This window comes from Ictidomys tridecemlineatus, chromosome 13, assembly GCF_052094955.1.
Source record: "Ictidomys tridecemlineatus isolate mIctTri1 chromosome 13, mIctTri1.hap1, whole genome shotgun sequence".
Classification (NCBI taxonomy): Eukaryota; Metazoa; Chordata; class Mammalia; order Rodentia; family Sciuridae; genus Ictidomys; species Ictidomys tridecemlineatus.
The window spans coordinates 77104508-77132468 of record NC_135489.1 but is presented as its reverse complement, the minus strand read 5'-3'; the positions used below and the strand labels follow the sequence as shown (position 1 = coordinate 77132468).

General features: G+C 36.5%; 1 protein-coding gene and 1 long non-coding RNA gene across 3 annotated transcripts in view; both read left to right on the top strand.

Annotated features, from left to right (window-relative positions):
- The window catches only part of LOC144369703 (methylglutaconyl-CoA hydratase, mitochondrial-like), a 54076-nt gene extending 32149 nt beyond the window's left edge, over positions 1-21927 (top strand). The window contains exons 4-5 of the mRNA XM_078029829.1: positions 19856-19948; positions 21752-21927. Coding sequence (XP_077885955.1) covers positions 19856-19948; positions 21752-21927 — 269 coding nt within the window. The remainder of the gene's footprint in view (positions 1-19855; positions 19949-21751) is intronic.
- A 5094-nt stretch (positions 21928-27021) lies between these two features.
- Positions 27022-27961, top strand: part of LOC120885688 (uncharacterized) — a 135659-nt gene continuing 134719 nt past the window's right edge. For both annotated transcript variants that reach the window (XR_013429767.1, XR_013429766.1), the window contains exon 1: positions 27022-27088. This is a non-coding gene — a long non-coding RNA (uncharacterized LOC120885688). The remainder of the gene's footprint in view (positions 27089-27961) is intronic.

The following is a 27961-nucleotide window of genomic DNA, read 5'->3' as shown; positions in this document are numbered from 1 at the left end:
CTAATGTTTTTTCCAGAATCTCCATTTATGGTTTCTGAACTTGGAACTTATCTTTGCAGCAGCATTTTTCTTTTCTGTGATATAATATAGCTTTTCTCCTCTACTTCTTGATCTAGTCTCCTTTTATTCTCCAAGAGCTCCTCAGTATTTCTTAATAATATTTCATTATTGCCACATTTTGGTAGATTTAAAAATTTTAAGGTATCTGTTGTGATGTTCAGTGAGATTTTGAAAGGCATGTAGAAACTTAAGTACCTTGCTCTAACCTACTGTTTTGATACTGGGAATTGAATCTAGGGGCTCTTAACTACTGAGACATATCCCTAGGGCTGCCCCCCTACCTTTTGTCCCCCTAGCCCCTTTTATATTTTATTTAGAGTCTCACTAAGTTTCTTAGGGCCTTACTAAGTTGCTGAGTCTGGCTTTGAACTTGTGATCCTTCTGCCCTAGCCTCTTGAGCCACTGGGATTACAGGCAAGTGGCCACTGTGCCCAGCCTAATATGTGAAAACTAGAGGCAGGCGAACTTTCTTAAAAGAAGTAATATGATAGGCTCTGCAGGCAATGTGATCTCTTTTGAAGCTACTCAACTTTGACATTACAGTGAAAAGGGTAGCTCAGATCATGTTTGAACATTTGTATAAGCAAATGTACATGGCTCTTTTTGCAGTAAAGTTTATGCATACTGAAGTTTTAATTTCATAAGATTTTCGTGTGTCATGAAATAGTATTTAAATTTTTTGTTAGCTATTTAAAATATAAAAAGCATTTTTAGCTCATAGTGTGTACTAGAATGAAATTAAGCACTGACCACCCTCCCTTTTTAAATCTCAGTTTTCTTCTTCTTTTTTTTTAAGGGAGAGGGAGAGGGAGAGGGAGAGGGAGAGGGAGAGGGAGAGGGAGAGAGAGAGAGAGAGAGAGAGAGAGAGAGAGAGAGAGAGAGAGAGAGAGAGAGAGAACTGTTTAATATTTATTTTTTAGTTTTTGGTGGATACAACATCTTTATTTTTATTTTTATGTGGTGCTGAGGATCGAACCCAGTGCCCTGCACATGCCAGGAGAGCGCGCTACCACTTAAGCCACATCCCCAGCCCAAATCTCAGTTTTCTTCTAATTTCTTTATTTTTCCTCATTTGAAATTAATTCTACCTTCCATTCTTTTAATTTGTTTAGTTTTAAAATTGATTGGTTTCCAGTTCTAACTTGGACAGCTTGCTTCATGGTTAGCTCAGGAAATTTTCATTGTTATTTGGAGACTTAAGGGTTAAAGGACTTAAAAAGTCCTTTATATTCTGTGGTAGGGAGCTTAAGATATTACACTTAGGTATTTGCATTCTTGGTAAAATTTAGGAACCAGAATGGAGCATAAAACTTGCTAATGAGTAGAGGGATAGAAGGAGTAGGAAGAAAAAAAACAACAAGTTCCTATAGTCTTAAAAAATGGAAGGACAGGGCTGGGGATATAGTTCAGTTGGTAGAATGTTTGCCTGCCATGACAAGGACCTGGGTTCAATCCCCAGTGCCACCAAAAAAACAAAAACAAAAACAAAAAAAAAGAGAAAAAAGAAGCATACAAATTAAGAACAAACTAAGTAAGATGCTGTTGAAATATGGCTAATGGTTACCATTAATATCAGTCAGTTAAACTTGCTATTAAAGTTAAAATCCCCAGTTATGTGTTGTTAATAATGGCAACATCCTGTGTAGCTATCTTTGTACCAGAAGATTGCTAACCAAAAGAAAGGGATAGGTAAAAAAAAAAGTCATTATTAATGAGTTACTATATATGATGAAAGGTTATTTTTCAGGAAGCATATCCCTAAGCCTGTGTATATACAGATAAAATGATACGGAAAAATTGGCTAATTTATTATCATCAGTGAAATTATAATCATTGTGGATAATTTCAACTCATCTCCTTCAATTTATCATGAGGTTAATACTACAAAGTTAATAAAGATAATGATTTAAACATGGTTGCCAAGTTTAGTTTAATGAACTCTTAACCCCAGATCAGAGAAAACTATTGTTCTCATGAATACAAAAAATGTGTTATCCAGCCCCCAAAATTTGTTAAATTTCAGAAAATTGATACACAGAGACCACGTTTGCTGTTCACAATATAGGCAAGTTAGAAACAAAATATGCCAACATACAAAACCAAATATTTGTCAATTTAAAAGAAACTATTAATTAGCTCATGAGCCAGAGGAGGAACTGTAGAGGGGGAAAAAGAATTCTAAGCATAAATCATTAGGCCGAGCATGGTAATTCATCTTGTAATCCCATTGACTCTGGAGGCAGAGGCAAGAGGGATGCAAGTTTGAGGAAAGCTGTAGCATCTTAGTGATACCGTGTCTCAAAATAAAAATAAAAAATAACTGGGGTATAGTTCAGTGGCAAAGGATCCTGGGTTAAATCCCCACTACTGAGAGAAAAAAGAAGAAGGGGAAGAAGAGGATTGATTGTTGTATATTCAATACATGAGATTTGGCCAAAGAGTTACTTGAGGGAAATTCACAATCTTGAATTCATATGTTAGTAAGAGAAAAATCAGTGACAATAAATAACTAAGCTTTACCTTAAAAAGTTATCTTGAAAAGTTGTAAACCCAAGAAAGTTCAGAGAACTTTCAGAGGCAAGAAGACAGTTATAATAGAGAGGAACAAATTCTTAGCCAAGCCCTTTCAAGGGAGTACAGTGCATTTAATAATACATACACTGCATATGAAAAAAGACAAGATTATAGACAGTGTAGAGACTGTGAAGATAAAAAGAAAATGTCTTGAGAAAATTGTGCCAGTAAACATGAAATTTTGGTTTCAGTGGGCTGGGTATATAGCTCAGTTGGTAGAGTGTTTATCTAGCATGCACAAGTCTCTGGGTTCAACCAGCACCAGAAAACCAAACCAAAACAGAACAAAAGCAAACAACAACAACAAAAAAAGGAAGAAATCTTGGGCTAGAATAGTTTTAAATGTTGAAGATGTACATTTCAGGCATTTTGCTGAACTTGCAAAGAACAGATCATTACAATCTTATATAAATGATTCTACAGTCAAGTCTAGTCAGAATTTACTTCTAAACTCATCTTTTCACATCATTTTATACCTGTGTACCCTTTATACCTAAGTATAAAAGAAACAGTGGGAGAAAGGAATATGAGGAACTCATCTATATGAGTATAGATGAAATCTAGGTGGTAGTCAAAAAAGACCAAGGAATGTAAGGGTGGTTTCTATTTGAAAGAATTAATTTTATTTATGATATTTAGCAATTAAGATAAAGCATAGATTGAGAAAAAGCATTTGAGAAATATCAACAGGTATTCATGAAAAAAAGCTCACAGTTAATTAGAAATAGAAGGAAACTCATTAGCTCTGTGAAAAGCATCTGTGAAATGTTAGAGGCCATTTTCTAAAATCAGTAATGAGGTAGGAGACCACTCCCATCACCATCTCTGTCCAGTTCTGTTCTGAAGTCCTATCTGTATAGAAAGGTAAGTAAAGACTGAAAATGAAGAAGTGACACTGTCCTGAGTCCTCTACATCAAAAAGCTAAAAGGATCAACTGGGTACAGTGGGACACACCTGCATTCTTCTTACTCAGAAAGCTTTGGCAGGAGGATTGTAAGTTTGAGGCCAGCCTAGGAGACTTAGTGAGACCCTGCCTCCAAATTTAGTTTTAAAAAAAAAGAACTAGGAATGTGAGGTTCTGGGTTCAGTCTTTGACGTCGCAAAAACAAAAACAAAAAACCCTGCAAATTCTCATCATTGATTTAGTGAGGAACATGAGCAAAAAGCAATCCCAAATAGCCAACTACTTCTACTAAAGTAGGAGGATATGAGGAGGTCTTATCTTATTAGTACTCAAAACTTATTTTAATGACATAGAAATTAAGGTGACACATTATTTGCATTGTGATAGACAGGTGGCCCACTGGAGTGGAACACTGTCTGATTGAAGCTCAGGCCCTGGGAAACAAATTTGGGATCTGTGCAGGTAAAAGAAGATGAGAGGCACAGTTGGGATTGTAGACATGCTTTATTCAGAGGCAGCAGCCACCCCCAGCCTGAGTCTTTGCATAGGCCTTTATTATATGCAGGCCAAACAAAGAAGACACAGCGCCAACAGGTTACATCTGCATGCTCATGAGCAGATGTTTGTGACCTTGGGTCCATATTGCTGAATGGAGGTGTTTATGACCTGGACTGTATACTTAAACATAGCTGGTCAGAAATCTCAGTAAAGAAGCCTAACTGTGTAGCCATCTTGGATCTGACCCACAAACATAGAACTCCAAAACAGATCCACCCAAGTAGGGAAACTTAGATATGACAGAGGTAGTGATGTGGATTGCTAGAGAATGGCAGACTTATTAAGTAATTAATGGCAAAGTTATTAAATAAATAATTAATTATGAAAAAAACATAAAAGGAAAGATTGATAAATTCTACCAAATTAAACTTAAGTAACCTGTTCTTCAAAAATTACTGTACATAAAATAGAGTCACAAACTGGGAGAAAATACTTGAAGCAGGTGCTAAAGGATTTGTGTATATACATTTGCACAGAGGAATGGACACTCAATGAGACTATAGCCTTGTGGTCAGTAAGAGGGCACCACAGAAAGGACTTCACACTAGAGCAGGAGAAGGGGGTGAACCTGGAACAATGGTTAGCCTCATTAGTAATTGTGGAAATGCAAAGTAAGACACAGTGGAAGGCTGTTCTGTCCATAGCATTATCCAGAAATGTTTAAACTTGGTACTGCTAAGAGCTCATGAGGAAGCAGATCACCAGGAAGAACATTTGATACACTTCCAAAGGGAGATAAATTGGTCAAGTTGCTTAGGGAACCAGTTTGATATTGCCTTACATATTAGAATGTCCACATTTCATGAAACTTTGTAGTTTACTTTTTAGGGGGCATTTACCTAGAGGGGTGACTTTAAGCCTTTTTGCTAACCCCACAGTAAGAAAGAAATCTACAGTTTGGCCCCTTGAACACATAGTGCTGGGTGAGTATCAAAATTCATGTTCTTTTCCTTGTGTACTACAGTTGATGCTACCCTATGCTATTTTTTTAAAGCCTAATTTTGATCTACTAATGAAGGCTTGGTATTTGGATTTGAAAATACATTGGTCTATAGACATTTTTGTATATGTGCCCTAGGGACGCTTACATTGTTAATAGCAGAAAGATGACAACATCCAAATCTCGATGACTGGAGAATGGGTGAATGTTTTTTGTATATTTGTACAATTAGATACTAGTCAGCATTGCATATAAATGAATAATATACCCATGTAAGAGTATGGATGAATATTTGAAGCAATATGATCTTTTTTATAAACAGCATGGAAAATTAAACAGTTTATAGTTTGTGGATGTGTAAATGAAATCACACTTGTACATAAGAAAAATTCGAAAAAGATGAACATGGGTTTGGCAAGTGTTGGTTTCCTTTGGGTTTGGGAAGGCAGGTGAAGAGAGCAAATGGACAAAAAATATTAGTTCTGACTTTGATGTACTTGGAGTATTAATTATATGGGAGTTGTTGTTATTATGCTTCATTATGTGTATGTGAATATATTCTTCATATGTGCCAAGTTAGATCAAACAATTTTTTAAGATTTGTGTATATTGAGTCCTGAAGACATTTCTTATTTATTGAATAGTTTTATTTTTCTTTTTTCTTATATTTTTCTTATTTTCAAGGAAAGCCAAAATTCTACATTTTCAAAAATATTTTCTAGTTTTAAGGCTTTTCAAGGGAGAGAAAAAAATCCATTTTCAAGCTTAATAAAGTGGACTAACAGACCAGACATTGCAGGAAGAAAATTTGATACACTTCTTATTTCTTGGTCCTTATTTCACTAATTCTTCTCATAATATTTGTTCATTTTCTGAGAGAAGAGCTTGTTAGATTAATTTTTTTCCTTGGGAGAAGGTGGTTTGGCTGGTGGATGGTCATGGATTTGGTGGCAGAAGATCCTGCCTATTCTTATGGGGCTCCTTCATATTAAGACCCAGTGGTTAAGTACCCTGAGTATGTGTTGCTGGGGCCTGCCCACTCTGCCTCAAGGTGGGTGTTAAAATTTCAGGCTGTGTAGCTATAATTTTATTTTGCAATTATAATATCAGTTATGGGACAAGTCAGGGTTTACCTGCCTTTTGGACGTCACTTCCCCTTCTTGTCCTGTGAAGTTTACATTTCCCACAACTGGAGACTCTCTCTGTGGGTCTGAGGGGCAAATAGTCATTGTAATTTCCTGTGCTCTGCTTGGTTTTAGTGAAAGATTCTGAGGAACTTAAAGCTGCTGAACTTATGTGAAAACTAGTTTATTAAAATACAGATCAGAAAGAAGTTCCTTATTTTCACTTACATTTTTTATGTTAGTGTTCCTAACTTCTTAGAAAGTCTGTTTTTTCTAAACAGTAACTCCAAAATCCTAGAAAAAAAATTCATTTGTTTTTAAAAAGAAAAGTGATGTGGCTTTTTTGACATGCTTCATTCAGAGGAAATGGAGAGTTATCAGATTCCTAAGACATTGATTATTGTTACAAGTCTCTTCTCCTCTTCAAGTATGAAGTATCTCTGTTGAAAGTAACAAATCCATTATTTTGAAGTATTAGGCATCAGCAAGGAAACACAGACATAGAATGATTAGAGTCTACAAACATTGTAGTTTCCAGGGCTTCCTGGTGTACACCTTCCTTGCAGGTTTTCCTGGTTGTGGCAGGATGTGCATCACAATGGGGACCAAAATTATGCAGATTACCAGTATAGAGTATAGAGAGTCGACATGTTACTTGTGTGTGTCCACTGATGGCCATTCTTATGTATTTACTTCTTTTTTGTGGCACTCTAATCCGTGTTAGGCATGTACCCTCTATCACTGAGCTACGTCCTTGTTCTCCTTCTTATCTTTAGCAGGATTTAGATTAGTTGACAGTTCATGCAGAGCTAAGAAACATGTTTGAAATTCTGTCTTAGATACAAACTCTGAGGAGTTGGGCCCAATTCTCTCTTTTTGAGGCCTTCAACAATTAGTACTTAGTAATGAAGATATATTTAAAATAGTTTTTCACTCAAATATTACATTGAAGATTCTAATGTGAGGTAAAATGTTGTTTTTCTGAGTGATCTTGCCCAGTACTCCTTCAAAATGTCAGGAATTTCCAGCTTCCTATTCCTTTCTCTGATGAAATAAAATTGCAGAAACTTTCATTTAGCTTTGTAAATGTAGGCTGAATTTGCTTTGAAATGCAGATAATTACCTTAAAAGGGGCAGATTTTGAATCCTCTACCTAACTAAAGTCTTTTTTTCTAAAGATTTTGGTAAAAGGTTTTATAAAAAGAAATAATTTTTGAAAATTTTGTATTCTCTGGTTATATTTTCTTCATGTGATTGAAATTCTACAATTCATGTACTTTTTTTTCCTATCAGAAAAAGTTGTATTTCTTTGTCAAATACAAAAAAGATATTTTTGTGCAATAGATTAAAAATTCTGTATGAAAAATCTGATGTAAATTTTATGGGATAAATCTCAAGGAGTGCTTTTCATTTTATTTTTGTTATTGTGTTTTTGAATTTTAGAATTGGGATATATTTGAAGTTTAGAATTGAAAGGCTTAAAGTAGCATGAAGTAAGTTACTAACAACTTAAAACAAATTTACATTAGTATAGTAGATGCACACACATATCAAACTTATCTGGGCTGCCCCTGGCAGAGATTTTTTACTGGAATCACACTATACTTATGCCTTAGCCTAGCTGTGTTTGTGCAAGAAAAATTTCTTTAAGGTTTTGTTATCTATATGATCTTTCCTCCTACTATATTTATATTAAGCTTGTAGTTACATTATATCTCACAATATAATGGGACTCTCAGGATGTCAAAAGATCCCCTGGGCTTAACATTTTTCACGAACATGTAAGATGTTTATTTTCTTGTAGAAAAATTGCATTTTACACATTATTAAACTGAACTCCTCTGAATTGTTTTGTTATAAGTTTACAGAGGCATACTGGTTGAACAGAATCTCTTCATATGGATTCTAATCTTCTGCCATCTGGTACTTTCCATATCTCCTCCCTGTTGTAAGAAATAAGTGGACTTCATTTTTTGCAACCCTGCCTGGTAACTAGCATGGTAACCGGTACATGGTAGGCAGACCCAAATACAAGGGCAAATGGGCTGGGATCCAGCTGGGGCAGACATGGGAGCCAAAGGATAATTCTTTCTTCCTGTCTTTATATTGGACTTTCTCCTGGAGTTTCTTTCAGTTTTCCTTTAACTAATATTCTAAGAATCATGCTAAAACTTGCCTGCATCTTAATTTTTCTTTCTACCCCTGCTCCCTTTTAATCCTGTTATGTGAACGAGGATGATAGAATGAACATGGATGAAGCAGTTCTTGGATGGGGTCTGCTGTTGGAAATTGGGACAAACCGCTCCTTATCTAGATGGGTGTATCAGGTGTAATTTAAGAGTTAAAGTTTACATCCAAGTGGAGATTTTAGACAAGTAGTCAGATTTGAGAGGCACATTTGGGAGTCATCAGAATGTTGATGCTATGCAGAACTGTGGCACTGGTTAAGGCACTTGAGGGTTACTGTAGAAAGAGGAGAACCACAAAGATAGTCCCACCAGAGTATAGAGGGAGGAAGAATCCATTTATTTGAAAGAAAATGTTTTAAGGGGAGTTAAATCAAATGCCCCTGAAAGGTCAAACTAGATGACTGATAAGAATTGCTGCTAGATTTTTCATCATTGTTTTCAGTGACATTAACAAGCATTTAATTTTATTTATTTATGTTTTTTGTACAAAGTTGTTAGGAGTTTGGGACAGCTGCTTTCTTACCTGGGAAATTATAAACAAGCTGCATTTCTTGGGCAGTTTTGGGAGTGTACTCCCCTCTCCCTGACACTGTAGTTTGATTATTGCTTTTTTTGGTTGTTCTAGGTCTTATTAAGAAAAAACAAAAATCCTAGTTATTTTTTAAATATCTTGTTATAGATGAATATTTCCCATGAAGTATTTAAGTATTATATAAATAAAATTATTTGATAAGTTTTCTCTAAAAGATATGTGTGTACATTTCTATAAAGTATAATATCTGATTTATTGTGGCTTAGAAATAATAGTTTCTGACATAAGATCCAGTATTTCAGCATGAATAAGGCATGAATAATTTTTGACTGAAGTTTCAAGTGTTGTATTTGTCACTTAACACATTTAGTAGTTGTAATCACTTTAATTATATAAAAAGTTACTAGGAAATATACTTGTAAAGTATAAATCTACTTAAAAATTTTCCTACTTATTAGCATTTAGAGGTTTATGAATAGTAAATACTGAAGAGTGTGCACAAATTTGAGGTATATCCCTTTTAAACTGTTCATTTGATTTAGTGTATCTAATACTAAACAGAAGATATAGAGATGACTGATTTTTTTTAGATTTTGGTGATTATCACCATTTTATATAAGTCATAAGTTTTTTCAAGCATTTCATTTTTATTTCACTTTATCTGAAATAAAGTGTAGCTTATTCTGAAAATAATTAGTACCACAGTAACTGTTGTCATATCATTTGGGAGGTTGTATTTTATATTTATATATATTATATTTTCTTTCTCTAAGTGATTGACTTTTATTTTGCGTATATTTTATTAAGAATTACTTAATTTTAGAGATTGCAAAATTGACCCATCTGTAAGATAGACAGTATATTTATATTTACTGTGAATTTTGCATTTGTTTGAGGATCAAGAAAAAGTTTTAAAATATTAAGTAATGTAGTTAAATTATGTGCAGTACAGCATATATTTTACTTCTTCATTTTCCTAATTCGAAGTAAAGACTGGAAATGCAAAGTGCTGAATTATGGTGTTTGAAAGATTGGTTAATAGAACACGCCAGCTAATTGCCTTGATTTGTTTTCCACATAGTGAGTTACAGATCTCGATTGTAGTTTTCTTTATCCTCTTGCCAAGAATGTTGGAAAATGAAAGCAAGTGTCTAGAAGTCAATTATTTTCTGAGTTGTTAACATCTCTGCCTTGTTGAATCATAGCTAAGTTTATATTTAAACTTGACAATTTATGATTTATGACAGTCCTTCCTTGTTTGCAATTTACTCATGTTGTGACTTTTGCCAGTTTGGGGAAAAATTGTACTTTTTAAGTAGGAGCAATGGCTTAAGCAAGCTGTGTTGTTCCAGAAAATTACTCTAGAATTGGACAAGACCAAAAAAGGAATTCACTAATTATTTTTGGTTCTTTTTCCTTTTTTTCTCCTCCCTCCCTCCCACCCTCCCCCTCTCTCTCTTCCTTCCCTCTCTCCCTCTCTTCCTTCCCCTCTCTCCCTACTCCCCCTCTCCTTCCCTCCCTGCCCCCCTATCTCTTTTTCTTTTTTAGTTATTGGATATGGAACCCAGGGATGCCCTATCATTGAGCTACTTCCCTAACCTTGTATTTTTTATTTTGAGACAAGGTCTTGTCAAGTTGCCCAGGCTGACCTTGAACTTGCATCCTTTTCCTGTCTCACCCTCCTTAGTAGCTGGAGTTTCAGGCACACATCATCATGCCCAGCCTTTTTTCTGTTGATAGTTTTTAATTCCTTAGTAATATTTGAATGTATGTTTATTATAAACATTTAAATTCTTCATTGCCGTTTCCTGCATCTTTCTCTTACACATAAGTAATCATTGCTAATGTGTGTATTTTTAGGCCTTTCCTTGACTTTTGCATGAAATGTGTATATATCAGTAGATAGGAGGCTCTCTTTTCCCTCCTGTTACCCTTGTAAGGATTGGGAGTTCTTTTTTCTGTACTTGGCTGGGGTTCCATACCTGGCTGTTGCAGGGCTCTTACTTCCTTTTTGTGATGTTCTGCTTGTAGCTGGAGTTTGCTCTGTGATCTGGGTGGAGTCATTTTCTTGCTAGATGAATATAGGTCCTTCACTTGTATAAATGGGGTGGTGTTAACCTTCCTGTTATTATGATTTTCTGTAGTTTATGATTTTGCTTACTTTACATTTTTAAAATTATTTTAATTGTGTTCTATGTTTTCTGTTTATGGATTTTATTTCAATAACGTGAAAGAGTTGTATTTTTGTACTACCTTATCTTTATTTTATGAATTATACTTGATCCACTGTTTTGTTTAGAAAGTTCTCTTGACTTCCTACTCCAAGTGATGACAAAATAAGTATATTTCTATTTTTAAATTTTTCCTCCTTTCTTTCTCCTATTATTTTTTCTTAGCTTTTAAAATAATTTTTAACTTACACATACCTCTGTTACTTGGTTTATCCGTCTGAAATTACATCTTTCCATCAATCCTTATTTACAAAAGATTATGAAATCAGTATACTTTTCTTTTGTTGGCATTAAAATTTTCTTATCAAGTAGGTCAATTAATTTAAAAAAATATTTATTTAGATATAATTGACATGCCATGAATTATGCATTGACTTATGGAAAAATATATCCATTCTCTGCAGAAATTTTATCACCTTTTGTAATCCCTTTCTCTTGCTCCTCTCTACCTTTATCCACGTGTCCCCAGCTGTCTAATAGAATTTGCTTTGTCTCTATCAATTAATTTCCATATTTTAAGATTTTATAAAAATGGAAGATAGTGTTCATTTCTATATGTCTTTTTCACTAGCAGAGAGGTTTTTGTTTTTTTTGGTTAAATTCATTGATTTTGTAGCATGTCGATAGTTTTTTTTACTGAGTAGTGTTTCATGGTACAGATAGACATTTAGGTCGTGACCAATTCTGGGCTGTTATATAGACATTTGTGCCTAAGTGTTCATCATCTTTATATTTATGAGTCATACCCCAAGAATTAGGGCGCTTCTGGCTTCCTCCTGTTATTGGTGTTAATCTGAGTGAAGACAGTATGTTATCCTATGCGATTATGAGACTGTTCAGGTTCTCTGCATAGCCACCCAGAGCTCCTTAAATTTTAATCCACTTAAAAGTCACCTGAGGGTCTTGTTAAAATGCAGATCATGGTTCAGCAGGTCTGAAGTGGGACTGAGTTCTACATTTCTAAGAAGTGTACAGGAGTTGCCAGTGCCACTCTTTGGGTAGCAAGGGAAAATAGAACTCAAGAGGTACTGAAGCAGAAATTTGTGCATATGTATTTTTTCTGGCTAGGTCAAAGTTAACTACGTACAGTGTTTTTATTTATTTATATGTGTGTGTGTGTGTGTATGTGTGTGTGTGTATGTGTGTGTGTATGTGTGTGTTTGTGTGTGAGTGTGTGTGTGTATGTATGTATGTATATGTATATATTTATCAGAAATAGATATAACTACATTTGCCATGTCAAGAAACATTTTAAAAAATGCTAGGAGTTGGAACCACAGGTAAAGTTATTATATTACTCAGTCATATTACTGAATAATAACTGTCAAGATAAGTGGAAATGAGTGGTGACTTAACCCCACCCTGGCCTCTCATCTCTGCATTTACCCCAGAGAGGCTTTACTTTTTGGGAATTTTGGTAGGGGGGAGATGCTCTGGCCTTGACCTTTCTTACTTTGAAGGCCTATACTGGGACACTGACACAGTTCTCTTGTTGGGGATACCCAGAGAAAACTCAAGGCAGAACTCTATTAGTCAGCTGACTAGCCAGTTTCCCATGTTCCCCATTTGGACCCGGTGAACAGAGATTTTGGTCTTAGTACCTACAGAGCCAGTGTACTGGTCACTTCCCACAGCCTCAGCATTTCCCTGTACTCAGGGCAGATGTCCTTAGAGGAGGGCGGAAAGATGGCATATGATGTGGATGCTTTTCAGAGGCTCTGGGTCTGGGCTGTGAGAGGTAGTGACAGGCAGTAATGGTGAAGAGCTGCACTATCTGTCCTCAAATTTTAGTGATGCCAGGCGAGTAACAGCAGCTCCTCTGTGCCTTGGTGGCCTCATCTGCAAATTGAGGGTCTTTGTTGTTACATCATAAAGCTGATGAGAGTTTTAAATAAACTTTAAACTTTATTTGTAAAGTTTTTAGGACAGTGGCCACAACATAGTAGGCACTTTATATGTATTTGGTAGATTAAAAGGTACATACATAGAAAAGAAGGGGAAAGTAGGCGGGTTAGTGATAGGCTTAGAGAAATTAAGCAATATTTCTCCTGTCTCACAGTTGTCTCAGTGACAGATTGACTGAAATTCAGCATATGAACTCCCCACTCATGGCTGCATTCTGCTGCTTGCTGCCTGGCATTTGTGTTGATGACCCAGTGACTGAGTTTAGACTTTGACAGTTTCCTCATTTGTTAGCAATGTAAAGTGAGCATGAGCTTACAGTACCAACTTAACCACTGTTGAACTCCCATCCAGGACTCCATCTTTGATGTTCCAGCTTGGCTATTGTCAGTAATAAAGCAGTGGATCTCATTGTAGCTATATCATCAACACTCACTTATAGGAAAGAATGGGTTCTTTTCAATAGCTGAATTGCTTTCTAAAAAAATTATAGGAAATTACCATTTATGTCATATTGTGTGGTTTTATAAACATTGTATCAGGTTTTGCTAAAGATGCTGAGGGAAACAGGATACAGTGGCCCAGGCCTGTAATCCTAGTGGCTCAGGAGGCTGAGGCAGGAGGATGGCGAGTTCAAAGCCAGCCTCAGCAAAAGCGAGGCACTATGCAACTCAGTGAGACCCTTCTAAATAAAATACAAAATAGGGCTGGGGAATGTGTCTTAGTGGTTGAATGCCTCTTAGTTCAATCCCTTGTACCAAACTAAACCAAACCAAACCAAACAAAAAAACCTCAAATCACCAAAAAAAAAAAAAAAAAAAAACAAAACCACAAAGATGCTGAGGAAATAATGTCTTTTTGTGGTATTATATTAATGTATTGCTTTTTCCAACTTTACTTTTATAAGTTTTAGATACAGCTATGCTATTACGAATTAAGGAAGATACCTTTTGCCTTAATCACTCTGCATAAAATCTGAAGTACTGTGGCCAGGTCCTCATCTTGTTCCTGTACCTGATCATCATATCCTGCAGCAATAGCAGGATAGAGGCTGGCCCCATGCCATTTTGCCCTTGTTTCTCTGGTTTTTATTAAAGAGAGGAGTAATTATTTTATCATACTGTTACTAGGCATTTTTCTCCAATTTTCTTAGTAAAAAAGTAAGTTTATTTTCTTTTTCTGTGTGTATCAATACAGCCTGGAGATACTATATTGAGCCAGTATATACAATGCATGTAGAAGGGAATGCTGTTCTTTAGCAGTTTGTTATTAACATAATGGTACCCTCTTGTAAGGAATATCTTACCTCTTGTAAGCTGCTGTTCAGCTGTTTTTCATCACAACAGTTTGTTGAGTTTCTCCACTTTATTTGGATTTTAACCTAGTGCTAGAACAGCAGTGTTATAAATACTCTTCCTTTTGGCTTTTGCTCTAAGGTCCTTGGCACCTGGGACGTCTCCCTCTTGTAACTCCTGTCTCCTGCCTGCTGGCCCTAACCCTCTCCTCTGGTGTGCATGTTAGTACCCAGGATGCTTCTTTGGCAGTGACCCTGGTGTGAGCCTGTAGGAGAACTGAGGTACAGCCAGCCCGCAAGCTTTGCTCAGGGATTTGTGTTGTGTTGTTTTTCTGATTTCCTTAATACTTGATTGGAATGGGAGAATGCACTTTAAACTAGAGATAAAGTTTTAGCTGAACTTAAAGTATAATTAGTAATTTATTATGGTTTTTAGTTGTTTTTATTTTATTTCTATCTTTGAAAGATTTCACTATTTGGAGTTTCCACATAATTTATGGGCATTCCCGTTGAAATACTTGGATTTCTATTTTACACGACAACACTAGTCTTCAGGCAAAACCCAAATTTAAAAACCACATGACTGACACTGTCATTTCTCCTTAATCATATTGTTTGTGTTTCTATAGAGCCTTGTAAAGAATCGACATCATTTATTACATCTCCTTAAGAGTTGAAAGTAGACACATGGTTTCCCGTGTTTTCGCCCTCCTCTCATTCTGGTTGCCCTTGGGGATGGTGGCCTGGAGGCTGCTGAAGGGTACCAGAGGCCTGCCTTACTGCTCTTTAAATAGCTACACTCTGTAATTGTGTGCTTTAATTATATTTTTAGTAGAATTTCAAAGCATTATTATCTTCTATGTCATACCTGGCTCATTTCCTGATACTGCACTCAAAATAGTGTCTGATGCTGATGGTTGGATAACGCATTGAGTCATCATTGCATCCTGTTGCTGTGGGAATAGCTTGTGCCTACTGGATTTGCAGTTCCTGTTTCATTCCTTTGTACTCATGTACAACTGCCATTGTGATATTCCTTCAGATCTTTAAACTGATAACCTGCCTTTCTAAAGGTGGGTTTTATTGTTTCCCCTGTGTTTATTAAGTACTCACAGGTAGAAGAAATATAAGATGTAAAAACAGGCATATCTGATAACTGTGAAAGTGGCATTCTCTTTGAGATGATGCATATTTTCCTGAAAAACAGGACAAATGTCTTGGGCTGGGGGCGGGGGACAAGAATTATATATAGTTTTAAATTTATCAAGATGTGAAATAGCTAATATGGAATAATAAGTAAGATATTTTACCTAAATAATTTTTGAGTAGGAAAATTTTATAGACAGCTTTCCACAATGCTAAAATATTAATTTTGAAAATCTCAAGTAGTTAACCTTTTCAGTGATTTGAAGATGCTGTGATTCCTCCTCCTCTCCTTGTTCTTCCTCTTTTTTTTTCTTATTACCTTTCTGGTTCCCTCATTTCCTTTGTCCTTTCCTCCCTTCTGTTCTATCAGCCCTTTTTATTTTTTTATTTTGAGATAAGACCTTGCTAAGTCTCCCAGGCTGGCATCCATCCTGCGACCTCATGCCCCACTCAGCCTCTGGAGTTACTGGCATTATAGTCTCTCTCATACCAAGCCTCCACCCCCACCTTTTTCTGGTATGAGGACCCCAAATTTCTTGTCATTTTGCATTATATATTTCTTATAAATCGTAATGTTAATTTTTTATCCTTCATGAGAAACTTAGTTTCTCAAATTGTTAACTATCAAATTTAAAAATAATTTTTATTAATTCCAAAAGTATTAAATATTGGGGAAAAGGTTATATTCTCTAACATCAGAATCAAGAGCACCTGATCAGGAGCTGATTGATTTGAGCCCCTCCCAGGTCAGCCCCTCCACATTTTCTTTACTTCTCATGTCCAGAGGCTGAGTGATCAGCTTGACCTTCAGCTCCTCTCCCCTCCCTAATGATTTGAGGGGCTGGGGCTGAAAGTTCCAGCCATCTAATCCTGGCTTGGTCTTTTCTGTGATCAGCTCTCATGCTGAAGCTTTTCATCAGTTATGTGGCTGGCATACAAAGTATAGTCTTATCACTCCAAAGATTCCAATGTTTCTAGGAGCTGTGTGTTTACAAACAGGTAGGGTGACCAGATGCATATTCATTCCAGTGTCACTTTTCCAGAAGCTTCTTCATGAGTTCCTTTCTGACTTACCAGTGCATGGCATTCCATGCTTCAGAGAGAGAGCATTCATTCTCTACTGAGACACTCTCCAGCTTGGGAACACTTTGGGGATTTTTATTTCTGAAGCTCCCTGTGACTGCATAAGTTCATATTGTTTCTTAAGGTATTAAAAACAAAAGAATTAACAATTATAGAAAAGGAGATAAAATACCAAGTTTAAAGTAGTGGATGGGGAACAGGCAGTGAAAAACTTGGAGGTATATCCCAGTTTAAGAATGTTATTGAGTAGCCTTGATTTGACATCAGGTCTTTGTTTCAGATGGGCAGTGCAGTAGGGGATGGTTTGACAGAGAAGGGTGCCCAGAGTATCATGGAAACAAAGGGAGGGATATTTGAGTAGTGCTTTGAAAGACATGTAAGAACATAAGGACTAGCTAGGTATTCTAGATGGAGGTGCAACTCTTGCATAGGTGTGGATTCTTGAATGGGTGTAAGTTCTAGAGGTGCTTCTGTTAGCTTGGGGTTGGAACACAGAGTATCTGTCTGAGGCTGGAGAAAAGATGAATAGGTAGACAATAGGTGCCTCTTGTGCTATGCTTACAGTTTACTTCATTTTATCTCAGAGATGGAATCAATAATTGTACAATTTTAGACAGGGGAAAAGCCCAGTAGAAATGTGGAATATGCATCAGAGGGTTAGGTAAAGAAATTCATTTTGAGGCTTCCTACTGGTGAGGAATGATGATACCCAAAACTCTAACAGAACAGGGAGGGGACCTTGAAGATTAGCAAGCTGTTAGAAGACTCAAGACAGCTGGGCATATAGGCATTGAAAAGGAATCCAGGATGGCTTCTTGGATGACTTGGTGAGTGGATCTGCTCCTGACTATGAGTTAGAATGTAGAAGTATTGAAGAGTTTTTGTGGACATGAAAAAGTCTTTAAGTGGAGATGTCCAGTAGGCAGGTGGCTATACAGACATAGTATAGAAATAAATTTGAGTTTGAGGTAGAGGAGTGTGGACTTCTTGGTATTACAGATAATAAAAGCTGGGTGGGAATGAGAACTCATGAGTAAAGCTTATACTGAGAAGGTACAAGACTGAGAATTAACCAGGAAGGATGTGGGACCCAGCAGGCAAATGGAGAAGGTAATTCAAGGAGACAGTAATCAGGATTACTCTTATCTTAAAGGCTATATGTTTAATGGGGACTGAAGATTGTACACTGGTTGTGGGACCTGGAGCAAACATCTTGGGGGCTTGGAGGTGTATGGGTATGGGTGACATGGACTTATTCTACTCTGCCCAGAAACTAGTTTGTAAAGGGAGATGAGCCCAAGGTAGGGCCTCAGGAAAGGTTTTGATGGGAGGGACATGAGATTGGAGAGGTTGAAGATTGAGGGAACTACAAATAGATAAGCTCTGTAACCAGGTTCTTAGGAAGGAGGAAGTGTCATGAGCAAGTGACAAAGTCCTTCTATTTCATTTGTAGGAGCTTAAGATGACTTTGGGGAACCATTGAGATTAAGTTGCCATTTAACCACTTTATTGATTTTTTTCTTTTAAAGTTAAAATTCACTAGCTATTGTTTGTACATTAAACTCATTTCCTGATTGTCAACACTGATAAATCTTTCTTTCCCCTGCTAAGTGTGCTAGAAAAGAACATTAGGTGTCTTCCCTGTGCAAAAGCCCTATGCATCTCTGCTCTTGCTAGAGTGTTCTGTCTTGGGTGGCAGCTGCACATGTGTGCTCTTTCTCTGCCTTTTCAGACTTTAGTCTCAGAGTAAGACTGGAAAATTTCTTGATGTGCGAATGGGTGAGATTCAGCATACTTCAAGTTTGGGGATTTTTTTTTTGTATTGTGGATTGATCATTGAACATTGGCACATGTTAGACAAGTGCTCTAACTGCTCAGCTACATCCCCAGTCCACAAATTCATGTTTTTGTTTTTGTTTTTGTTTTTTGGTACTGAGGCTTGAACTCAGGGGCGCTTGAGCACTGATCCATGTCCCCAGCCCTAATTTGTATTTTATTTAGAGACAGGGTCTCACTGAATTGTGTAGTGCCTTGCTTTTGCTGAGGCTGGCTTTGAACTTGCGATCCTCCTGTCTCAGCCTCCTGAGCCGCTGGGATTACAGGCGTGCACGACTGCACTGGGCAAATTCATATGTTTCTAAAGAAATAAAATGATTTGTCTCTCTTGGGGACTTTCATCTGTTAGCATACTAATGAAAGAGAGAGCTTTTAGGGACTAATGCCTCCCCACCTTATTTTGTGGTCCAGTGGTTAAACCCAGGGCTTTGCACATGTTGGTCAAGCATTCTACCACTGTGCTACATGGGATGGCATCTTTTAAAAACCTGTATTCTCTTTATATAATAAGATTAGCCAGCCTAACTTCATATTCCCATAGTCAGAAATAAAACTAATAGAAATTTTTCTGTTTTACAGAGTAATCAATGAATATAACCAGTCATTTTTTGACAAGTTATAGAAGTAAAATGTCCCCCACTCCTAGCACTGGGGATAGAAGCCAGGGGCACTGTGCCATGAGCTATATCTATATCCTCAGCTCTTTTTTATTTTTTATCTCGATAAGGGGTCGCACTAAGTTGCCAGGCTGGCCTTGAAATTGTGATCCTCTTGCCTCAGCTCCCGAGTTGTTGGGATTATAGGCATCTGCCACTATGCCTAGCCAAATCTGTATATTGTAACTTACAAAAATCTCTATACAATAATATTCTTTCTCTAGACTCCAGAAGTGTAGTTTAGAGTTCTGTGAATGGTGGCTTTTTTCCAGTCATGCCTCTGGGCAAGCTTCCAAAGTCTCCTCCCCAGGAGGTGTGAGTTTGGGAGGAGCCCATTGAGCACCTGTCACTAAATGGTGGAGCTGCCACAGCAACTGGTTGGGCTTCTTCTTTCTTTATAGGGCATATACCATTTTTTTAAATGAGGTTGTCATTCTTAGCCTCAAAGTAGCCCTTAAATGATCATGAATTTGAGTTATGCGTGTCATTTCACCTTGAAATTTTTATGAACCAAACAACTTGTAAAAGACTATACTATAAAAAGTCATAGAACTATTAATTTGACCAAAAGCATTTATGAAAAATTCATTAATGTAGGAAGGTTTAAAGATGATTATTGTATATTCAAGTGGTGGAACACTATGCAATCATTAGATAAAAGTTTTTGAAGAATAATGATGGAAATGTAAATGGTTTGCTAAAGGTAAAATGGATATAGAGTCTATATACAATATCCCATTTAAAAATGTATTCACAAAAAAATGGAATTACATAGTGAGATAATTAACTAATTGAAGAAGCATGACCTTTGTCATCCTGTTTCAGCTAATCTTCCAGTGCCAACGATTGCAGCAATAGATGGCCTTGCGCTAGGTGGTGGTCTTGAATTGGCTCTGGCCTGTGATATACGAGTAGCAGGTAGGTGAGAATTGATCCTATTAAAAATGTAATGTTCAAAAATGGATTTTGTATTTACTTTTGAGTTAATTCTAGTATTTTGTTCTGGTGCTGTTTTTGAGTGAGACATTTTAAAAGTCACCTGTTGGGCCTCATGGTGCATTTAGAACCCCACTGAAGAAAGGGATCTTCTGTTGTCTATTGCTGTTTTATGGCAGTAGGAAGAGATGTTAGGTCAGACAGATGTGAGTTTGAACTGTAGGTCTTATCCTTTTCATATGAGTTTTTCGCCCCCCTCTCTAAATGGGGGAAGCCACTGTGGGAGTGCTTAGACCAAGTACTTAATAACTCTTAAGTGCAGTAATAATAACATAATCCCTTTGCAATTCATTCTATTCCCAAGTGGTTTTCTGAGTATGTAGAGATGATTATGAAAATAATGAAGACAATTAGTGTTGACTGGTTACTGAGTGCTGCCCAGGTGCCTGGTACACACTTGACATATATTTAGTCACTCAGTGTGCCTAGCAACCCTGCAAGCACAGTGCTTTGGTGCAGGAAGAAGCTGGGAACAGAAAGAGGGGAAGTAACAAGGCCAAAGGGGTGACTGAACTGGAATCACAGGCCACAGTTCTATTACGCCCCTGGAGTAAGTGTGAATACCAATCTTCTGTGTTGATGTTTCTGGACAGTGTCTTCCAGAGAGTTTCAGCTCTAGCTGTTCCATGGGCTCTGGGACTGATCAGACAGCAGACAGCAGTCATTATTCTTCCTTTGGCTCCCATTGTCACCTGATATGGCTGCATATTAAAAGTAGAGTGAATATAATTCATTTAAATAATTTGGATTGTGTCTTGAGACTAGTAGTTGCTTGTCCTTATATATGTTTTCCTTCTTTCTACTTTAAGTCCCTATATATTCTTTTAATGATGAACTCAGTTATTGTTTTATGGTGCTAAAGATCAGTTTGCTTTTCAATTGACAAGCTAAGGTATCTGGAATCCATTTTGAAAGAATGCAGGCTCTTGTAATGAGGATGTGAAAAATAGTCTGAGTACATTTGAATATGCACATTAAGGAATGATCAGGATGTTGTAAGGTACTTGTGAAAACAAACATAACAAAAGGAATGCTTCCCAACTGTCAAACAGTAAAACTATTTGTTGAAAGTAACTAGAGGGGCTGGGAATGTGGCTCAGGCGGTAGCGCGCTCATCTGGCATGCGTGCGGCCCGGGTTCGATCCTCAGCACCACATACCAACAAGGATGTTGTGTCCGCCGAGAACTAAAAAATAAATATTAAAAATTCTCTCTCTCTCTCTCTCTCTCTCTCTCTCTCTCTCTCTCTCTCCTTCTCACTCTCTCTTTAAAAAAAAAAAAAGAAAGTAACTAGAGACATGGTCTTTAGAAGTTGCCATATCTGATATATTAAGCTGTTTGATCGAGGGGACAATTCAGGCATCTAAAGAATTTGTGCTTGTCAGACACAGTCTCTCTCCTGATCCTGAATAATTACTGAGATCCAAGCCTTCAAATGTGACTTGGTAGTATTAGCTCTAATAATATAGTTCTTGTTTTTTACCATCAAAAACGAATTCACTGCCAAGCAGTTTTTAACAAAAAATGTTGTGTTACTCTCCTTATATATAAGTAATTTAGAGTATTTTCTTGTTTCTCTAAGTATCTTTTGAAGTGATTAAAAAAAAGTGACACCAGTTAAATTAGTAAACAGTGTTTTAATGTATCTTAGTTTACTAACTCTTTCAAGTTGTGGTTTTTTAATGCTATGATGTGTATGTTTCTTAATTATTTTTTTCTTTTTAGCTTCCTCTGCAAAAATGGGCCTGGTTGAAACAAAGTTGGCAATTATTCCTGGTGGAGGTATGAGTTGTTCACTCCTGTCTCTCAGTATTCTTACTGTGTTCCCAGTTACAGTGTCTAAGGCAAAATTCTGTTCATGGAAAAGGCAGAGGAGACTACTGTATTGTTGGCTATTTTAGTGAAATCCCTATTCAAAATATGCTCCTTTTTAGCTGCAGATGGTGGTCATATACTGGCTATTACTTTCTTTTTGTGCTGTTTTCTTTGCTTTTCTATGTTATTTTAAGTTTTCAATTATTGTACAGTCCATATTGATATCACTGCTTGGATCTCTTTTGTTAAAGGACAATCTGGCAGTTTTGAAACTTTTTTTTTTTTTTTTTTAGTATTTTTTGGATGTCGATGGGCCTTTATTTAGTTCATTTATTTATATGTGGTGCTGAGAATTGAACCCAGTGCCTCACACATGCTAGGCAAGTGCTCTACCACTGAGCCATAACCCCAGCTCCAGTTTTGAAATTTTTATTCATGCATTTAAATGTGTGTGCTCTAACTGAGAGCTTCCTGCACACAGTCAGACCCTGAGTAGAAGAGGAGAGATGGCTTCTCTGTTGGTCATCTTTGTATCACTGGGACAAAATACCTGATGTAGACCATGTAGGAGGAGGACAGGTTTACCTTGGCTCATGGTTTTGGAAGTTTCAGTCCATGGTTGGTTCCATTGCTTTTGGACCTGTGGTGAGAAATTACATGGCAGCTGGAAGGCAAAGAGGGAAAAAGGGGCCTAAGTTCCAAAACTACCTTTAATGGCATGCCCACAGTGACCCCGCTTCTTCCTACCAGGCCCCACCAGCCAAGAAAACAAAGCTGGGGCCACGCCTTGAATACATGGGCCTTTAGGGAACATTTCAGATCCAAATGAGCATCTTCCCAAGCTTTGGGCCATATTTTTTGTTTTTGTACAGCAGGACAAAGGTTGGGGTTAGTGGGTAGCCTGAATTTGGAGCTGAAGAGGTTTTGTTTCTTCTGTTCCCATGAAGAACATAGATGAGCTGCTGCTTTTGTGAGTGTCATATAAGAAATCACCATTTCAACATTGACAGTGAAATTTTGCATCATTTATAAATCTGAATTTTTTGCTATTGTGATTTAGAGAATTTGGAGATATTCCCATTTTATGATGTCCTTCTTTGAAACAGTTGTCTTCACTTAAGGATGTGTATGGTATAGTAACCTTCCTTGGTAACTTTCACACGTAAATGACAGCTTATCAGTGTTATGGATGAAATAACTGTACCGTGAAAAATTAAATACAGTGTTGAACATGACAGATGTCTGCAGATGAATAGGTTTAAATTGTATGTTAAAGAGTATGTGTCCTGGCTAGGGTAAAGAATTAAAACATAAGGTAGGTAGAAATTTAAACTTAAGTTATAGTGAAATTGGGAAGACTACTCAGTTCATGCACAAGAGTATTCTATTTTGGTCATCCACAAAAATGCTATTTTTAAGCCCAAAGAAGCATTTAATATCTATCTGTTCTACCATGCCTACCTTGTCCATAGTAACAAATGAAAACACTAGAGAAGGGTTTGTAAGAGAATTAATCTATTTGAAAAAATTTACCAGATAACTAATTGTGAAATAAAATGAAATGGAGAAAAAGTGTGACATTGCACATTTTTGAATTTCTTTTAAGAAATAAACATTTAGGGGTAATTAGGATATAACTAATCCTAGAAAGATAGTGGCTTGCATGGTGCATCCTCGTTCCTCCCCACAAGCTATGGCTATCTAGGAGCCTATAAATGTGACCTTATTTGGAAAGTGTGACCATATTATAGGATATGCTCATTTTGAGACCCTTTAATTACATCATAAAGATGTAATTAAAGGGTCTCAAAATGAGCATATCCTATAATATCTGAGGGACTCTAAAGTTCAATGAGAAAGTATCCTTACAAGAAAGAAAAGAAACAGGCAGAAGAGAAGATCATGTGAAGACAGGGGAATAATGCACGCATAAGCCAGGCAATGCCAAGGATAGTCTGCAGTCACCAAAGTGTGGGGGAGGGCACCATGGTACAGTTTCTCCTTCAGAGTCTCCAGAAGGATCCAGCCTCACAGAGACCTTGATTTTGGATTTCTGCCCTCCAAAACTGAGAGAATAAATTTCTGTTGTTAATATGTGGTATTTTTTTGTTATAGCACTCTTTGGAAACTGATACTGTCACTTTTCAATGATATTAAAGTAATATGTTTAGACAGGGGTTAGTAGGTGGACGAGATTGGGGATGGGAGGAAACTGAACTTGATAATTTGAATATTTACCATGCCTTGAAGATGAAGTGTTTTGTATTAAAACAACCAAAAGTTAAAACACTTCTATAATGTAAAAAATGGGTTGTACTTCAGAAATGAGGGTGAGCTTTATTGGCTTCCTTCCTTCTGTTGTGAATGCCTCATGAGTGGCATTGTGAGTGGCAATGTGCTATGCCTTGTGAGTTCTAGATATCAGAATTTCTCCCAGTGTACTTAAGTTCTTCAGCATTCTTTTCAAGTGGATCCATTAATTAGAATACTTTTTTTTTGGTAGATTTGAATGAATTTGTTCGTATGTTTTCTCATGAATGGGATTATTTTTCTAATTTTTATTAAATAAATTTTATCATAAAAATTATAGTGCTTTAATATTTTCCCATTTATTTATAATAGCTGGTTCTAGCTGGGCACAATGGCACATGTCTGTTATCCCAGTGACTCGGGAGGCTGAGGCAGGAGGATTGTGAGTTCAGAGCCAGCCTCTGCAATGGGAGGCACTAAGCAACTCAGTGAGTCTCTGTCTCTAAATAAAATACAAAAAAGGGCTGGGTATGTGGCCCAGTGGGCAAGTGCCCCTGAGTTGAATTCCTGGTACTGTGCCCCGCCCCCCCACTGCCGCCTTAAACATCCAGCAGGTTAGTTTTACCCATTTTAAAGTAATAATGCTGGGCTTTAACTTTTATGTTTATAACTTTTACAGTTAATTTTTACGTAACACAAATCCTTATTTTATTTATTAACTTATGTAATGCTGAAGATCTGCCTGAAGGAGAAGATGACACCTTAGCATCTACTGTATGATCCAATCACTCTACGCCAACAAGGCAGCTTGCAGACCCAGAGACCCCATTAGATTTTGGCTATAAAAACTCTCTTTTGCCAGGTCCTCCTCTCTTGCTCTCTCCTTTTTCTCTCACTTTCCCTGTTTCTCATTCTCCCTCTCACTTTTTCTTTCCTTTCTCTTTTTCCTTCTCTCTCTCTCTCTCTCTCTCTCTCTCTCTCTCTCTCTCTCTCTCTCTTCTCTCTCTCTCTCTTTTGTGTTAATCAGACACTGCCACAGTAAAGGTCTCTTGGTTGCTCTAAGTGTAGTGGTTACATTTTTTTAGTTATAATGAAAATACAAAGTGAAATTAACAATAGTAAAAACATATTTAGCTTGTATATAATTTTGAGCCTTGGCTGAGTTATACATTATATTTTTTTATTTGAGATCACAGTAATTTTTCCAATAAAGTTAATTTTTGAATATAACTTTAAATTAACTGAAATGTGGCCTACTTTGACATGCTGTAAGGTGGGAGGCAGAGCCTTATCTCAGGTAAGGCAGGGTTCTTCACAATCTTAGGTAAAATGTTTTAGTTTTTAAATTGATCTTTGTCTCTCTTTTTAGATAAAATTTTATAAAATTTACATATATTGTTTTCTGACTCTGTATGAATTTTAGTAGTAGAATATGGCATACATCTGAAACATTACTTAAGGAAAGGCTGAGAGCCCTTAACATATTTTTCCAGGTGGAAAAGTGGCAAAATGTTTTAAATTATTTAAATTATTAGTCTTTAAAAAATTAGGCTCTTTTTCTGTCCCAGTTGGCTCATTATTTGAGTATAGGAAAGCTGTTGATTTAATTTAACTTCTTTTCCTATTTATAATTCCATTAATTTCCTTTTTGCCTGATTGTTCTAGTTAGGGTTTCAAGGAACTAAATTGAATTGGAGTGGTGAGAGTGGACATCCTTGCCTTGTTCTTGATTTTAGAAGAAATGCTTTTGTTTTTTATTCATTCAGTATTATTCTGGATTGGATTTGTCAGTTTTTGTATATGGTGTGAGGTATGGATTAATATTCTTTGTGCATAAAGACAGTGCTTGTTCCAGCATCATTTGTTGTACCTTTGTTTAAAAAAATGAAGTGTTTTTATAGGTGTGGTTTATAGCTAGACAGTTCTGTCCAATTATTTGTCTGTTTTAATACCAATACTATACTGTGTTGAGTTCTGTAGCATTATAATCTTGAAATCAGGTAGTATTATTTTTTCTACTTATTTGTCAAAGTTGTTTTATCTAATCTGGATCCTACGTGTTTCTGTATGAATTTTGGAACCAGCATGTCAATTTCTACAAAATCCTGCTGGAATTTTGATTGAGGTTACATTCAGTCTTTGGATCAGTTTGTGGAGACTTGATATCTTCCTGACTTTTTAGAACCACAGTGTCTATTTTTGTTAGATCTTCTCAGCATTTTTTAATGTTCAGTTCTTGTCTGGCAGACTGTTCTGTAAATACAAATTAAGTTGGTTGACAACGTTATTCAGATTTTCTATGCCTTTCCTGGTTTTCTTTCCACTTATTCTGACAATTGTTGAGAGATCAGAATTTGAATTTCCAACTGTAACTGTAAACTCATCACCTTTCTCTTTGTAGTTCTGTTGTATTTGCCATATGTATTTTGAAGTTCTGTTAAGAGCACAGACATTTAGTTTGCTCACATCTCTTGGTGAATTGACCTTTGTATTATTTTTAAAATCATCTTTTTTCCCCCTTAGTAATGTTCTTTGCTTTTGAAAATCGGTGTCCGATATTCATATGGCTTCTGCAGTGTACATTTGACTAGGATGGCCGGATGCAGCCCTTTCTAGTTCATTTCTGGGCTCTCCTCCCTATATTCTTAGTCTGTGTGTGTTTGTTAGTCAGCATACCGGTGAGCCTTGTTTTTTTAATCCTATCTCACAACCACTTCCTTTTATTTGGGAGATTCAAGTCATTTAAGTTTAATTTAATTATTCACTTTGTTGTTTAAATTTCTCATTTTCTTATTTTTTTCTATTCCATCTGTTTTTGTTCCTGTTTTCTTTTTGCTGTCATTTGGATTATTCAAATATTTTTATGATGCTGTGTTATCTTCATTGGTTTTTATACTATTTGTTCTTATTTTGCTATTTTTTATTGTTTTAGGGTATTTACTGTACATCTTTAATTATGACAGTCTGCCATCAAGTGATAAACCATTTCATATGATAGTAAGTATTTCATTTTTTTCTCTGACCTTTATGTTACTGTTTTTTGCATTTGACTTACATGTATACTGCACCGTTATACCTTTGTTTGCATAGTTAATTATTCTTGAGAGATTTAAGTAATTAGGAAAAGTCTTATATTTTTACCTACATAATTATTGCCAGATCTTTTTATTTCTCTGTGTAGACCATATTTCCCTCTGTTAACTTCTTTTCTGAAGTGTATATTTTCTGGTGATAAACTTAGTGTTCTTTCTTTCTTTCTTTTCTTTTTTTTTTTTTTGATACTGGGGATTGAATCTGGGTGCTTCACCACTGAGCTGTATCCTAGCCTTTTTACATTTTTATTTTGAGAGAAAGACTCAATACTCTTTGCCCAAGCTGGCCTTGAACTTGCAATCCTCCTGCCTCAGCCTCCTGAGTAGCTGGGATTACAGGTGTGCACTACTGTGCCTGGCTTAGACTCAGCTTTTGAATGTCTGAAAAAGTTTTTGTTTTACATCTGTATTTGAAAATCTTTTTGATAGATATGGAATTCTAGGTTGTCATTTGTTTTTCCTTTTTTTAAAAGATGTTCTGTTGTCTTCTTTGTTGCATAGTATTTCCTGTCAAGAAATCTTCTGTCATCCTCTTCCTTGTTCTATGTATGTAACTGCTTTTAAGGTTTTAGTTCTCACTGGTTTTGAGCAATCTGAATCACAGTGGGCTTTGGTGTGGTGTTGCCATGTTTCTTTTGCCTGGTGTTCATTGAGCTTCCTGAATCTCTGCTGCCTCTGTTGGTTCCCCTGGCCTCAGCAGATTGCTGACACACTCAATGGTTCAATGCTCTGCTGAAACCTCAGGATTTCTAGAGTTTTATTCATCCCTGCCCTGCAC